Raw genomic sequence first — 14,300 nt, 5'->3', positions numbered from 1 at the left:
TGGGGGGGGGGGGGGGGGGGGTTGTTGTTATGTGGGGGAGATGGATGGATGTGCGTTGAGCAGTCTTATGGCCAGGGGGAAGAAGCTGTTCTTCAATCTGGTTGTCCTGCAGAAGATGCTTCGGAACCTTCTGCCGGACGCCAGCAGGGAGAATAGTCCATGGTTGGGGTGGGTGGGGTCTGTGAGGATCTGGTGAGCTCTGGACAGGCAGTGCCTGTCTGCTATGTCTTTGATGGGTGTGAGCTGAGTCCCGATGACCTTCTCCCCTGTCCTCACCACCCTCTGCAGAGACTTCCAGTCGGAGGCCTTACAGCTCCCAGACCAGAGGGAGATGCAGCTGGTCAGCAGGCTCTCAATTGTCCCTTTGTAGAAGGTCTGGAGGATGGGGGGAGGGAGGGAAGCTCTCCTCATCCTACGCAGGAAGTGCAGGCGCTGTTGTCCCTTCTTCACCAGTGATGTGATGTGGGGTGACCAGCTGAGGTTGTCTGTGATGTGCACCCCCAGAAACTTGGTGCTGCTGACGACCTCCACAGCTGAGTCGTTGATGAGGAGTGGTGAGTGGCTGGGTCTGGATCTCCTGAAGTCAACGATGATCTCCTTGGTCTTGTTGACGTTCAGAATCAGGTTGTTCCCTCTGCACCGGTCCACCAGATGACTCACCTCCTCCCTGTAGGCCACCTCGTTGTTGTCCCAGATGAGGCCCACTACTGTAGTGTCGTCTGCGTACTTCAGGATGTGGTTGGATCTGAAGCGTGGACGACAGTCGTGGGTCATCAGGGTGAACAGCAGGGGGCCCAGGACGCAGCCCTGAGGGGTACCAGTGTTCAGGGTGATGACACTGGAGGTGTTGTTTCCCACTCTGACAGACTGGGTTCTGTCAGTGAGGAAGTCCAGCAGCCAGTTGCACAGCGGGGTGTTCAGTCCCAAGGGGCCCAATTTGCATACCAGGTCCTGGGGGATTATCGTGTTGAATGCTGAGCTGAAGTCCAGACACAGCATCCGCACGTGGGTGTTCTTCTGCTCCAGGTGCTCCAGGCTCAGGTGTAGAGCAGTGGAGACTGCATCCTCAGCACAGCGCTTGGGCTGGTATGCAAACTGGAACGGGTCGAGTGATGGGGGGAGTGTGGAATGAGTATGGTATTTGGTATGTTATAAGTTTGCGACAACAGGCATCCTGGTCAATTTGGAGTCAACGGTTACTCCGGCTACGGTTTGTAGCATATATGCGACAATAGGCGTTAAGGGGTTAAAGCTGAGTAAAACCCAATGTTCCCCTTAAAACTTTTAGTGGTGTGTGAGTTCATACTATATATGCGTCTGTTTGAAAAAGTGAAACACATGTAAATTGCTTTGTAGAAGCTGGACAGTTAAAAAAGGTGCTATATGAGATCAGAGCATAAGGAGGGAGCCCCTCCCTGCTGCTGTGGGCTGAGGGAACACCCTGGATGGGTCATCCGTCCATCACAGCAAAAATGAAATAAAAAGAATAATTAAAGTTAGATAAACAGTGGGAAGTGTGGCAGAGAATTTCCAGAGATGCCCATTATTGTGTTGGACTGACATATCCACTCTTGACAGGGAGGTACTGATAGTATTGGAGAAACGGAGAGGTTTGGTCTGGAGACACCCCCCTCCCTTTTAGACTACGCTTTGGAGGTCTTGTCCCATCTTTGACAGAAATGATTCTGGACTTGTTTTTTTTTTTTTCTAAGGCCACGGCTGTGGGGACGTCACCAAAGTGCATGTGAAGAGGCTGATGGGACTTTAAATGGAAACTAAAATGTGTATAATTAGCTATGATTAGTCCTCTATCATCCTCTCCTGGCTGCTTTCAGTCACCTGTTTTACCAGAATATAAAGCAGACTGCCTAACAATAACCAGCTTTTACTCATCTTTTATGTTTCCAAAAGCCTGGAGAGGATGTGACACAGCTGTAAATAAAAGCCTTAAGGCGTACAGAGTTCTGTAGCGTCCTCCCTTCTGCAAGGCGCTACAGAACTCTGTACGCCAAAACAACAAGACACAGGAACAGTTTCTTCCCTCAGGCTGTCTCTGTGTTAAACAGCTAAAACCGGACTTCAGTGTTTCATCCTTGCACCAATTTGCACTTCTGATTTAATCTTGTTCTATGTCTTTTTTTTTTGTCTATTTTTTTGTAATTGTTGCACTAAAGAGAGTGAGGTGTAACCGGAGTCAAATTCCTCGTGTGTGTCCACATACCTGGCAATAAAAAGCGATTCTGATTCTGATTCTGATGATTAGTCCTCTATCATCCTCTCCTGGCTGCTTTCAGTCACCTGTTTTACCAGAATATAAAGCAGACTGCCTAACAATAACCAGCTTTTACTCATCTTTTATGTTTCCAAAAGCCTGGAGAGGATGTGACACAGCTGTAAATAAAAGCCTTCATGCCTGAACACACAGCGTCTTATAGAAAGGGGACACACACGTGCTGTTGCTGTGCATCATAGATGCCATCATAGACTGTTTAAGGAGGTGGACTTTTGTACGAGCATTTAAAAGTGTGTTAACTAAAGATATGAAATACTGTGTCCAGCTCTGTCTTTGTGTATTTAAGTGGCCTCAAACCAAAGCGTCTGAACCTCTTCCAGCTGAGGTTGGTCCCTGCATCAGAGGCCAGCATCAGAACACCCTTAGATCAGAAGAACTGTGGAAAGTGTCTCAGTGCGTGTTTTCAGTTCACTGAAATGAATACAGTTCAGCAACTCACGCAGAAAATAAAAGCATATATTTTGCAACGAGCATCGAATAATATTATAAAACCTCAGATGGAACAACAACCTGAAACATTTCATTTTAAGGTCTACATTAGTTTTGTTTTGCGTAATAAATTCACCTCCCATATGTCAGAGATGCACTTTATATCAGGGGTAATATCAAGAAGACACACCATGACTGAACTACTGCCACAGGTGTGGCACCACACATTTAATGTAGATATAGTATTATACAGATAGTCTTATGATGAGGACAAAAGCCTGGGTCACTGTGCATGTAACCGGTGTGCATCAGGGTCGGTGTCCTAGATCTCCGTGCGCAGGTTGGGGTATCTCCTCAGCAGGGTTATGGCTTGTTTGGGAGGCATACGCCCTCCATAGCTGTTGCTCTGTTCAGACTGATTCTTCATAGCTGCCTGTGAAGGACAAAGAGTATCTGTTACCAATCATTTGAAGGAAACCTCTGCACTTAGGTAAACCACTGGAGCAAGATGGTCATGTGACAGTCAACTGGTTTGAGAGCTGGTCTGCAGGAAGTGCTGAGCTCTTTGCTCTTCAACAGTACTGTTCCTTAATCAGGAATACTGCTTCTACAGCAGTATCACCTCTTTAGAATAGGATAGAATAAATGCATACCAATCTATTACATAAAGCAAAAGCCTCATACATCAAGCTCCAGAGCCACTTCAATTCAAACGACCCAAAGAGCATGTGGAGGGGCATCAGGCGCATCAGGCGCATCACAGACTACAAGAGGGACGCACAGTGCCCTGAAGACCCGGCGCTCCCTGACACCTTGAATGCCTTTTTTTGCCTACTTTGAAGCCTCCAACACCACCACTCCCTCCCGGCTCCCCCCCTCCTCAGATGAGCCCCCTGTCATCACCATAACAACAGCAGAGGGTCAACCCGAGGAAAGCCTCGGGCCCTGATGGAACCCCAGGCAGGACTGTGCCGACCAGCTGTCTGAGGTCCGAGCGGACATCTTTAACACCTCGTTGTCCCAGGCCAGAGTTCCATCATGCCTGTGCCAAAGACCCCGGCAGTGTCCAGCCTCAACGACTATCGCCCCATTGCACTGACTCCTGTTACAATCAAGTGCTTTGAGAGATTAGCAATGAAACCCCTAAAACAGCGCGTATACTTCCTGAGGAAGCTGAGGAGGGCCGGATTGGATCCTGCTGTCCTCCAGGCCTGCTAGCGCTGTGTTGCTAACATCCTGCCTCCCTGTGTGGTATGCCAGCTGCAGAGGGTGCAGCCCTCTCCATCCTCCATGATCCCACTCATCCTGCACACCAGCTGTTCACCCCCATGCCTTCTGGAAGGAGGCTGCGCAGCATCCCAGCTCGGACATGAAAAACAGCTTCTACCCGGAGGCTGTCAGACTGCTGAGCTGCTCCGCCCATCTTCCAAACATTTTACTTCCCCCTACAGCACACTAAAAATGCTAATTGCTGCTCTGTTCTGCTCACTCTGGTACTATTTTTTTTGCTATGCTCACACCTGCTGCTGCCGTGCGTTGTGTAATCTTGCCTTTAGTTTTATTTATTTAGGTTAATTACGTCTTATATTTATTATGGCTGGGCAAGGATTAAAATGTTTAATCTAATTAATCACATGATTTCCCTGATTAATCACAATTAATCGCATTTGTACGCAGAATCCAAAAGTAGTGTATAGCTTTTAGCATTTAGTTTTATTTTAAATGTGCTGCCATATGAATGAAAGTGCCATAACATTTGTTGTGCAAACACACTTTTAACATCAGCATCTTTCTGTAGTTTTTATGTAGAAGCCTCGCTCCACTGTCTGTTTCCTTGAATGACTTGCTGCTATCAGTTGTGTGTTTTGCCTTTAAGTGATATTTTAGACTGGAACTACTACGCTGAGAAGACAATTCAACTTGGCAGTGTTTACAGATGACTTTGGTTCTGTCGACTCCGCCGTCTGGAAGAACTTTAAAATGAAAACGGCCGAGTAAAAGTTCCGTACCCTTCTCCATGTTTGGTGGATCCGCCGATTACTTTCTTTTCCTGTTCCACAGCAGACAGCAGCAGACTTTTACAAAATAAAATAAATAATAAAATCTGCGCTAATGCGCGATAAAATATTTACCTGCATTAAATGATTAACGAGTTAACGCGACAATAACAAGTTAACTCGCCCAGCCATAATATTTATATAAATATATTAGTGGTGGGCCGTTATCGGCGTTAACGTGCTGCGATAATTTGAGTCTTATCGGGCGATATAAAAAATATCGCCGTTAATCTATTCTCAAAGTTGGGTTGGGAACTGGGTCAAAATAGGTAAGCAAACTGTGATGACTTTTACCTTGATATTTTAGCTCGGGTGTGGGCTGATGTACTTTGTCTGCCGTTAGGTGTGATTAAAACAGAAGAACGCCACTTTGCAGAAGCCTGTGCTAGGCAGTTTATGGAGGTCGCTTATCTGTGGGGGATAGTTGACAAAATCTGCCCTGTTGGAACAGACAGCGCTCCTAATGTGGTGGCCGCAGGGAGGATACTGCGCGTGTGGCGCAACAGAGACGCACTGCACACAACGCTATCTCAACAGCAGCACCACCTGGCCCTCCCAACAAGTGCTGAATATGAGAAGTTGGCGAAGCTAGAGAAACTGCTGGAGCCATGCATGTGAATAAGCTGGTCTGCCTCTGCCCTAATGTTGCGACCTCCGCTACCTGGTAGCAGAGGTCGCTGACTCGCTGGAGAAGCTTCGCTTGAGAATTTGCTTTGGTAGCTTTGGTAGCTCGTGACGTCACATTTAGAATGTTCAATTCTTAAAGGCCCCGCGGCTGTGCAGCACCCCCGCGGAAAAGAACAAAGGAGGAAAGAGAGGGCAGGAACACGAATAAACGTGTTGTTATTTACAATTTTTTATACAAGATATACATCACTTTTACAAATTATGTAAAACTACATTAGGTACACCTGAGAAGAGCAGGAATAGCAGAGGCAGCTGTGAAAATAAACTAAATTCGAAATAAAATCCGAAATAAATCTGAAATAAAACTTAATTGCAGTGAGAAAGGCATGCGTGGGGTTACTACACTATTGTACTGAAGCACTCGACACGGCAATTGCAACAGTCTCAGGATTAAACGACTATTGTTTGGATAGGAACCAAAGTTTACACGTCTGTTTCCGTGAACACCGCGGATTGTCGGACCCCTGAATGAGCCATTTTAATCTAGATTAATTTCAAGATTTCAGTGAGATTAATCTAGATTAAAACCACTAAAATATATATATTAGGGCTGTAAAGTCCTAGTCGACTGGTCGATTTATTGGTCTATACGTTCTGGGTCGACCAAATTTCTGATTGGTCGATTTTTTTTGCAGTGTTAATTTCATCAGGAGGAAAGTACTAAGTGCTAATGGGGGTGTTTTCAGAGCACCCCTGTTTCACAGATAACAGCCTGTCTTCAGAGAACACCCCCCTTGTTTTAGCCCAATGCACTAGAGACGGGTCGATTGAAGAACGTCCGGTGGTTTGCTGAATATTTATTTTTATTTGGAGCGTTTCATCTACAGTGAGTCCTCCTCTGCCATCCAAGTCAAAAGCCCTATTCGGACGGGACTAGTTTAATGGGGGGACCTGGGGTAAAGTAATAATAACCGGGAAATCTAGTCCCGTCCGAACGCGCCATGTCAGTAAAGATAGCGGAGTATGTCGGTAAACTTTGCCGAGAATTCTACCTCCTGTGAAACGGTCCGGAGTATCTCCCATAGGTAATACTAATCCCGTGTGAATGCAACCTTCGGTAATAAGTACGGAATATGTTGTCACATCCTTTTAAAGAGAGAAACAATTAGGTGTGTCTGTTTGCAAACATGGAGGTTCTGGATGAAGCGCTGCTTGCAAGCACGCATGGTCGGCGCCATGTCTGTTTACAGATGGGGTTTACGGAAGTGAAATGAAGATGTGCATAGCATCCAGGATGTGACGGTTGTGCGTAACCAACAACTCCTCCCATGTTAGATGAATAGTACAGGGATTTCTTGTCCCGTCCGAATTGGTCATTTCTTCTCCCTGGCGTCGTCTGGTTAACCAACATCACCATACGTCCCCCCATTGAACTAGTCCCGTCCGAATAGGGCTAAAGACATCGGCAGGTGGCAGCATTTTACCACAATAGATGGCAGGAAAAAAGTCGAATGCAAAATATGCAAACAACAGTTTGCAAATCACAGCTGGACTACAAACATGGCGTATCATCTAAAAACGGTAATGTTTCAATATTGTAGGCTATTAATATATTAAACATATGTCATTATTTTAATCTAATAATCGTTTAATAACTGCAGACGCACTCGCCCGCAACAACAGCAGCATCCCGCAGCATTTTATGCTAACTGAGGAACTGCTGCGGTTTTGAATGACAATAAAACTGTCTGAGTTTGAGAACATTATATTCCTTCATTGAACCAATGCAGCATCTGCCTTATCCAAAAGGAAACAATGAAAAAGTGTTCAATGTGGAGGTGAAGTCAAAGCAGGCTTACATCGTTCCTCTCATTGTCCTGTCATTTAAGATCTGAATAGATTTTGTCTGAATTTATGAATACTTACACACTTTCTATTTGCCAATAGGACTGATTATCTATTGCCCACTCAAAATAGCCCTTTTGAACTACAATTACACTGGGATGGTCATGATACTAGAATTTCACACACACTTGATTACAGAACACTTCAGGCTGCTTCATGACACTACTTTTTGCTTTTTTGCTCTTTGTTGAATCGAATGCTTTCACATGTCCAAAGATTGTAACTGGTACAGTGTGTTTCCATGGTAACTGTTAGTGATAGCTGCTAAATAGTGGGGCCGAATGACAAAACATGAGCAATAAACCGTTTTGTTTCACAACAGAGACTGGAAGACAGCAGTCAGATAACATTTGGAACCTGTTTCCACAGCTCTGACTGCTGTCTAACTACGACGGTGGGTATCAGCAGGACCCTTGTTTCACTGACTGAACAGGGGGGCTTGCTGCTGTAGCAGTTTGTGCTGCGTGACAACAGCACTGGTGTTCAAATCAATCGTGTTTAACAGTGCTGACTACAGTTCCAAAAGAAATGGCTGCGGAAACTTCTTTTGATCATTTGGGATTTGATCATTTATCCTAGGAGTTGAGTCTCAGCTGCTGGCTCAGAGGCACATATACTGCCAACCCTCTTTCTGCATCCCAAAAGGAACATCAAGAACATCAGATCTGCCTCCAAATAGCACAGGGAAAGGGTTAGACATTCTGGGACACTTTTCTTCATGTTTTACCTTTGGAAAGAGAACTCATCTACTTTCAAATGAATATGTAAAAGTATACACATACCTGCGCTGTCTCTACACACGTGTAGAAGCTGCTGATCTCACTGGAGCACAGACCATCCACAAAGTTGTTCTGTTTCCAGCAGGCCATCAGGACGGACATCTCAGTGATACAGGTGGCCTCTGTGGGGGCAAAGCTTCATGTTCATCCCCAGCTCACATTCAATCACACTTTAAGGAAATAATTAAAAGGATGCTATCACATTGCAGGAGAAGAAAAAATACCACAACAATTTCCAGAATTTTTAAAGAAAGTGACCTAGAATTCCACCAGAACACAGAAGACTAGTGGCAGCATATAAGTGTTGGTGCTGGCCATCCTCATCATGCACCTCCATCACTGAAAGCTGCTGCTCACTGTGCGAGGGCCTCAGGAAAACAGTGTGAACAGCCAATCAAAACTCAGGAAGATACAACTACTGGAACTGTTACAAAAACACATTATTTACTCACTGCTGCTGGATCAGGGGTTCACTTAGTTTCTCACTCACTGCTGCTGGATCAGGGGTTCACTTAGTTTCTCACTCACTGCTGCTACCGGCTGCTGGATCAGGGGTTCACTTAGTTTCTCACTGCTGCTACCAGCTGCTGGATCAGGGGTTCACTTAGTTTCTCACACACTGCTGCTGGATCAGGGGTTCACTTAGTTTCTCACTCACTGCTGCTGGATCAGGGGTTCACTTAGTTTCTCACTCACTGCTGCTGGATCAGGGGTTCACTTAGTTTCTCACTCACTGCTGCTGGATCAGGGGTTCACTTAGTTTCTCACTCACTGCTGCTACCAGCTGCTGGATCAGGGGTTCACTTAGTTTCTCACTCACTGCTGCTACCAGCTGCTGGATCAGGGGTTCACTTAGTTTCTCACTGCTGCTACCAGCTGCTGGATCAGGGGTTCACTTAGTTTCTCACTCACTGCTGCTACCGGCTGCTGGATCAGGGGTTCACTTAGTTTCTCACTCACTGCTGCTACCTGCTGCTGGATCAGGGGTTCACTTAGTTTATCACTCACTTCTGCTACCAGCTGCTGGGTCAGGGGTTCACTTAGTTTCTCACTCACTGCTGCTACCTGCTGCTGGATCAGGGGTTCACTTAGTTTATCACTCACTTCTGCTACCAGCTGCTGGGTCAGGGGTTCACTTTGTTTCTATCTGCTGCTACCAGCTGCTGGATCAGGGGTTCACTTTGTTTCTATCTGCTGCTACCAGCTGCTGGATCAGGGGTTCACTTTGTTTCTATCTGCTGCTACCAGCTGCTGGATCAGGGGTTCACTTAGTTTCTCACTGCTGCTACCAGCTGCTGGATCAGGGGTTCACTTAGTTTCTCACTGCTGCTACCAGCTGCTGGATCAGGGGTTCACTTAGTTTCTCACTCATTGCTGCTACCAGCTGCTGGATCAGGGGTTCACTTAGTTTCTCACTCACTGCTGCTACCAGCTGCTGGATCAGGGGTTCACTTAATTTCTCACTCACTGCTACTACCAGCTGCTGGATCAGGGGTTCACTTAGTGTATCACACACTGCTGCTATCAGCTGCTGGATCAGGGGTTCACTTAGTTTCTCACTCACTGCTGCTACCAGCTGCTGGATCAGGGGTTCACTTAGTTTCTCACTGCTGCTACCTGCTGCTGGATCAGGGGTTCACTTAGTTTCTCACTCATTGCTGCTACCAGCTGCTGGATCAGGGGTTCACTTAGTTTATCACTCACTGCTGCTACCAGCTGCTGGGTCAGGGGTTCACTTAGTTTCTCACTGCTGCTACCAGCTGCTGGATCAGGGGTTCACTTAGTTTCTCACTCACTGCTGCTACCAGCTGCTGGATCAGGGGTTCACTTAGTTTCTCACTGCTGCTACCTGCTGCTGGATCAGGGGTTCACTTAGTTTCTCACTCACTGCTGCTACCAGCTGCTGGATCAGGGGTTCACTTAGTTTCTCACTGCTGCTACCAGCTGCTGGATCAGGGGTTCACTTAGTTTCTCACTGCTGCTACCTGCTGCTGGATCAGGGGTTCACTTAGTTTCTATCTGCTGCTACCAGCTGCTGGATCAGGGGTTCACTTAGTTTCTCACTGCTGCTACCAGCTGCTGGATCAGGGGTTCACTTAGTTTCTCACTCACTGCTGCTACCAGCTGCTGGATCAGGGGTTCACTTAGTTTCTCACTCACTGCTGCTACCAGCTGCTGGATCAGGGGTTCACTTAGTTTCTCACTGCTGCTACCAGCTGCTGGATCAGGGGTTCACTTAGTTTCTCACTGCTGCTACCTGCTGCTGGATCAGGGGTTCACTTAGTTTCTATCTGCTGCTACCAGCTGCTGGATCAGGGGTTCACTTAGTTTCTATCTGCTGCTACCAGCTGCTGGATCAGGGGTTCACTTAAGGCTCTAGCATGGTTGCTGCGTCTGCTCGTGCGAGCGGTGTTGATGACGTCACGAGTTCGTGCCCGCCATAGGACCCTATATAGTGGCACAAGTCGTTGCGCGCCAGTAGTTGCAATTTTCTCCGTCACAGAGGTGGCGCTGCTACGTGAAGGTTACCTCTACTCTACAACCACGAAAGTGGAGAAGAAAACAATGCCGCTGTCAAGAGCAAGAATACTGTAATTAATGATACTGCTGCAGTTTTCGGATCATTTTAATTTTTTAATTCAGTTAAAAGAGGTGAAGGTTTGAAGCCCCTGGCATCAACAGAGTCTCTGCCCTCTTCTTTGCCTTCACGTATCTGTCCCGTAGCTTCTTCCACACATTCTTACAGAACTCTCCCTCTTTCCCCAAAGTTCTGCCCATCTCTGTGCACCAGTTTGGGGAGTTTACGTGCTCCCTGTGCTGTTTCACTGCAGTTTCGTACAGCTGTCTGTACAAACGCACCTCCTGACTGAGCCGGTCTCACAACAGTCCATCCGGTTCGTTGTGCTCGGCGCCGCCAAGTTACAAAAATCGACTGGTGCACGACAACGCGCTGCGCCGTCTTTTCAAGGGAAGCGCCAGGCCTGATATGTCATTTTGACGTCACGGTGCGACACCGCCGTGACAGACGCGGCAACCATGCTACCGCCTTTAGTGTATCACACACTGCTGCTATCAGCTGCTGGATCAGGGGTTCACTTAGTTTCTCACTGCTGCTACCTGCTGCTGGATAAGGGGTTCACTTAGTTTCTCACTGCTGCTACCTGCTGCTGGATCAGGGGTTCACTTAGTTTCTCACTGCTGCTACCAGCTGCTGGATCAGGGGTTCACTTAGTTTCTCACTCACTGCTCCTGTGCTTGGTCTCAGCTTTGGTTCCATAAATCATGACTCATGTCACGTGGTGCTGTTACTGAGGGTGCCGGTCTCTAAAGCCGCTTTCGGACAGACCGTTCTAAGAAAGCAGTTATCAGAACTACCCTCCTCGAATTTCGTTCTGATAACTATCCTTCCCCAGCGGAACTGTTTCAGTCTGCATTCGCACATGAGTCGGGACCTGATAAGGCGGTAGCATGGTTGCCGCGTCTGTCACGGCGGTGGTGGACCGTGACGTCAAAATGACGTTTCAGGCCTGGCGCTTCCCTTGAAAAGACGGCGCAGCGCGTTGTCGTGCACCAGTCGATTTTTGTAACTTGGCGGCGCCGAGCACAACGAACCGGATGGACCGATGTGAGACCAGGCTCAGTGAGGAGGTGCGTTTGTACAGGCAGCTGTACGACACTGCAGTGAAACAGCACAGGGAGCACGTAAACTCCCCAAACTGGTGCACAGAGATTGGCAGAACTTTGGGGAAAGAGGGAGAGTTCTGTAAGAATGTGTGGAAGAAGCTACGGGACAGATACGTGAAGGCAAAGAAGAGGGCAGAGACTCTGTTGATGCCGGGGGCTTCAAACCTTCACCTCTTTTAACTGAATTAAAAAATTAAAATGATCCGAAAACTGCAGCAGTATCCTTAATTACAGTATTCTTGCTCTTGACAGCGGCATTGTTTTCTTCTCCACTTTCATGGTTGTAGAGTAGAGGTAACCTTCACGTAGCAGCGCCACCTCTGTGACGGAGAAAATTGCAACTACTGGCGCGCAACGACTTGCGCCACTATATAGGGTCCTATGGCGGGCACGAACTTGTGACGTCATCGACACCGCTCGCACGAGCAGACGCGGCAACCATGCTAGAGCCTATAGGGACTGATGCGCCGCGCGCAGCCGTCTGCTTCAGTGACGTGTTAGCCGTTTAGCGCTACATTCAAACACAAAACAAAACGGTAAAAGTAAGGAGAGTAGAAAAAACCACCACCAAGAAGCTAATATGGAGAGCGGGGAGGCCACCGTGTTTATGGTCTGCATGATGGTGATATTAATCATGGACAATCACATCAGGCGTCTAATATCGAGGCTGGAAAAGCTCACAGAGAGTCAGGAGATACTTTTTCATTTCATGAAGGAAGAAAGGAGAGCAGAGCGCTGCAGACAAATGAGACCAGTGTAAGTTTAACTTATTAAACACCCGCCGGGAAACATTTTAGCCGTGATAGCATGGCATGGGGCGTAGCTACCGACCACCAAACACCTCTGTCAGATTAGTTCTATAGAACTATGAAAAGACCCGACCTCGGAGAAGGAGCTAAATAGTTATTGAGAATGAGGAGTTGTCGTCATAGTACAGAGCCCCGCCCCTGTCCGCCATGTTGGCAGAATGCTAGCGAGAAAACGCCATTCTCTCCGTTAGTTTACATTGTACGCGTGTGTTTTTAAATCAGTTAGTGTTAACATTACGAAATTGCAAGAACATGCCTGGAAATCAATGCTGTGTGAAGAACTGTTCCAGTACCTCACACAATACGTTTGGGAAACATAGGAACAACGAAATTCGTTATTTTAGGTTTCCTAAATGGATGGTGATATTAATCATGGACAATCACATCAGGCGTCTAATATCGAGACTGGAAAAGCTCACAGAGAGAGTCAGGAGACGATACTTTTTTATTTCATGAAGGAAGAAAGGAGAGCAGCGCTGCAGACAAATGAGACCAGTGTAAGTTTAACTTATTAAACACCCGCCGGTTGTGTCTGTGTCTATGAGGAAACATTTCAGCCGTGATAGCATGACAAGCGGTGTAGCCACCCGACCACCACACACCTCCGTTAGATTAGTTCTATAAGAACCATGAAAAGACCCGACCTCGGAGAAGGAGCTAAATAGTTATAGGAACTAAGGGAGAAAGCCCCGAGTTCCTGTATGTCCGAACACGGGAGAAAACGGCCCCGCGGATTAAAAAGTCATTAGAACTGCCAATGGTTCCTACAGTCCGAAAGCGGCTTAAGATGCCGCCGATACAAAAAGTATTACATTTAAAACATGTTGCGCATTCTTACCTCCTTTCTTGAGCTTGCGGTTGGCTACGGTATCTTTCAGAGCCAGCGTCCTGTTGGGTTTGAGCACCGTTTTCCCGTTGTGTCTGCTGAGCAGCCTGCTGACCTTCTCCTGGAACATGGCGCCTCCCTGCGCTGCCATCTCTCTGCCGACCCTCCGGCTGCGGGCTGCGGGCTGCGAGCTGCTCCTGGGACCCTCAGCTCAAAGGAAATCCCACCGAGAAGAGACACCGGTTGTTTGGTGCCCTCAGGACGCTTATGAGCGTAGTCTTACGACTTGCCGTAAAATGATTCGATGTCGTAAATTCAGGCTTCTTTTTCCTCTTCCTCGTTTCCTCGCTATGGCGTGTGGTGTTACCGCTGTGATATTCTGTTAACGGAATATGAACGGAGACACGGGCTGTGACCAAACTTGTTTTTTTTAACTTCCTGTTCTTCTTCTACGAACACACTCAGCAGGTTCAATACACAAACACTGGTGACAGACTCCCCCTACTGGTCGGATTCATATATGCAACATACATCACAACCGCCACCTTCTGCATCCCGTGATCTACCATCGCTCCCGTGATGACGTAACTGAAACCCAGCTATTGTGGCTCGCGCGGCAGACTTCCAATAATATCTCATACATCCTCTATTTTCACTTATCTATCATATTCTACATAAAGCCCACGTTTTTCTGAGCAGATTTAACAGTACCTTGACCCCCAAATACTCAGTAATCCCCTCAGAATGTCTGCTTCAATGGATTTTCTTTTCAGAGCCTCCACACCATGGATGTAATATATTAACATGCTCCACACCGACATGATTTTCTTTTAAACAAACTTTATTGAAAAGTCAGACTTTACAATTATTGAAAATACATAGCATTAATAT

General features: G+C 47.0%; 1 protein-coding gene across 1 annotated transcript; it reads right to left on the bottom strand.

Moving 5' to 3' along the window:
• Positions 1-2,918: 2,918 nt before the first annotated feature.
• On the bottom strand, positions 2,919-13,886 carry chchd1 (coiled-coil-helix-coiled-coil-helix domain containing 1). The gene is made up of 3 exons (XM_075482288.1): positions 13,422-13,886; positions 8,094-8,212; positions 2,919-3,155 (listed from the first exon to the last, which is right to left on the bottom strand). Exons 1-3 carry the CDS (start codon positions 13,558-13,560, stop codon positions 3,045-3,047), a joined length of 369 nt encoding a protein of 122 aa, XP_075338403.1. The 5' UTR covers positions 13,561-13,886; the 3' UTR covers positions 2,919-3,044.
• Between the last annotated feature and the right edge of the window lie 414 nt (positions 13,887-14,300).

This window comes from Odontesthes bonariensis, chromosome 2 (assembly GCF_027942865.1).
Source record: "Odontesthes bonariensis isolate fOdoBon6 chromosome 2, fOdoBon6.hap1, whole genome shotgun sequence".
NCBI lineage: Eukaryota > Metazoa > Chordata > Actinopteri > Atheriniformes > Atherinopsidae > Odontesthes > Odontesthes bonariensis.
Note: the sequence above shows the minus strand (reverse complement) of the source record. Positions and strands in the feature narration are given on the sequence as shown.

Bases quoted from the DNA above. Each gene is read 5' to 3' on its own strand.
- chchd1 (XM_075482288.1), bottom strand. From the start codon at position 13,560: ATGGCAGCGCAGGGAGGCGCCATGTTCCAGGAGAAGGTCAGCAGGCTG. The intron at 8,213-13,421 runs GTAAGAATGCGC...TTGCCCCCACAG, and splicing joins CCGCAAGCTCAAGAAAGGAG to AGGCCACCTGTATCACTGAG. The intron at 3,156-8,093 runs GTATGTGTATAC...TGTCCTTCACAG, and splicing joins CGTGTGTAGAGACAGCGCAG to GCAGCTATGAAGAATCAGTC.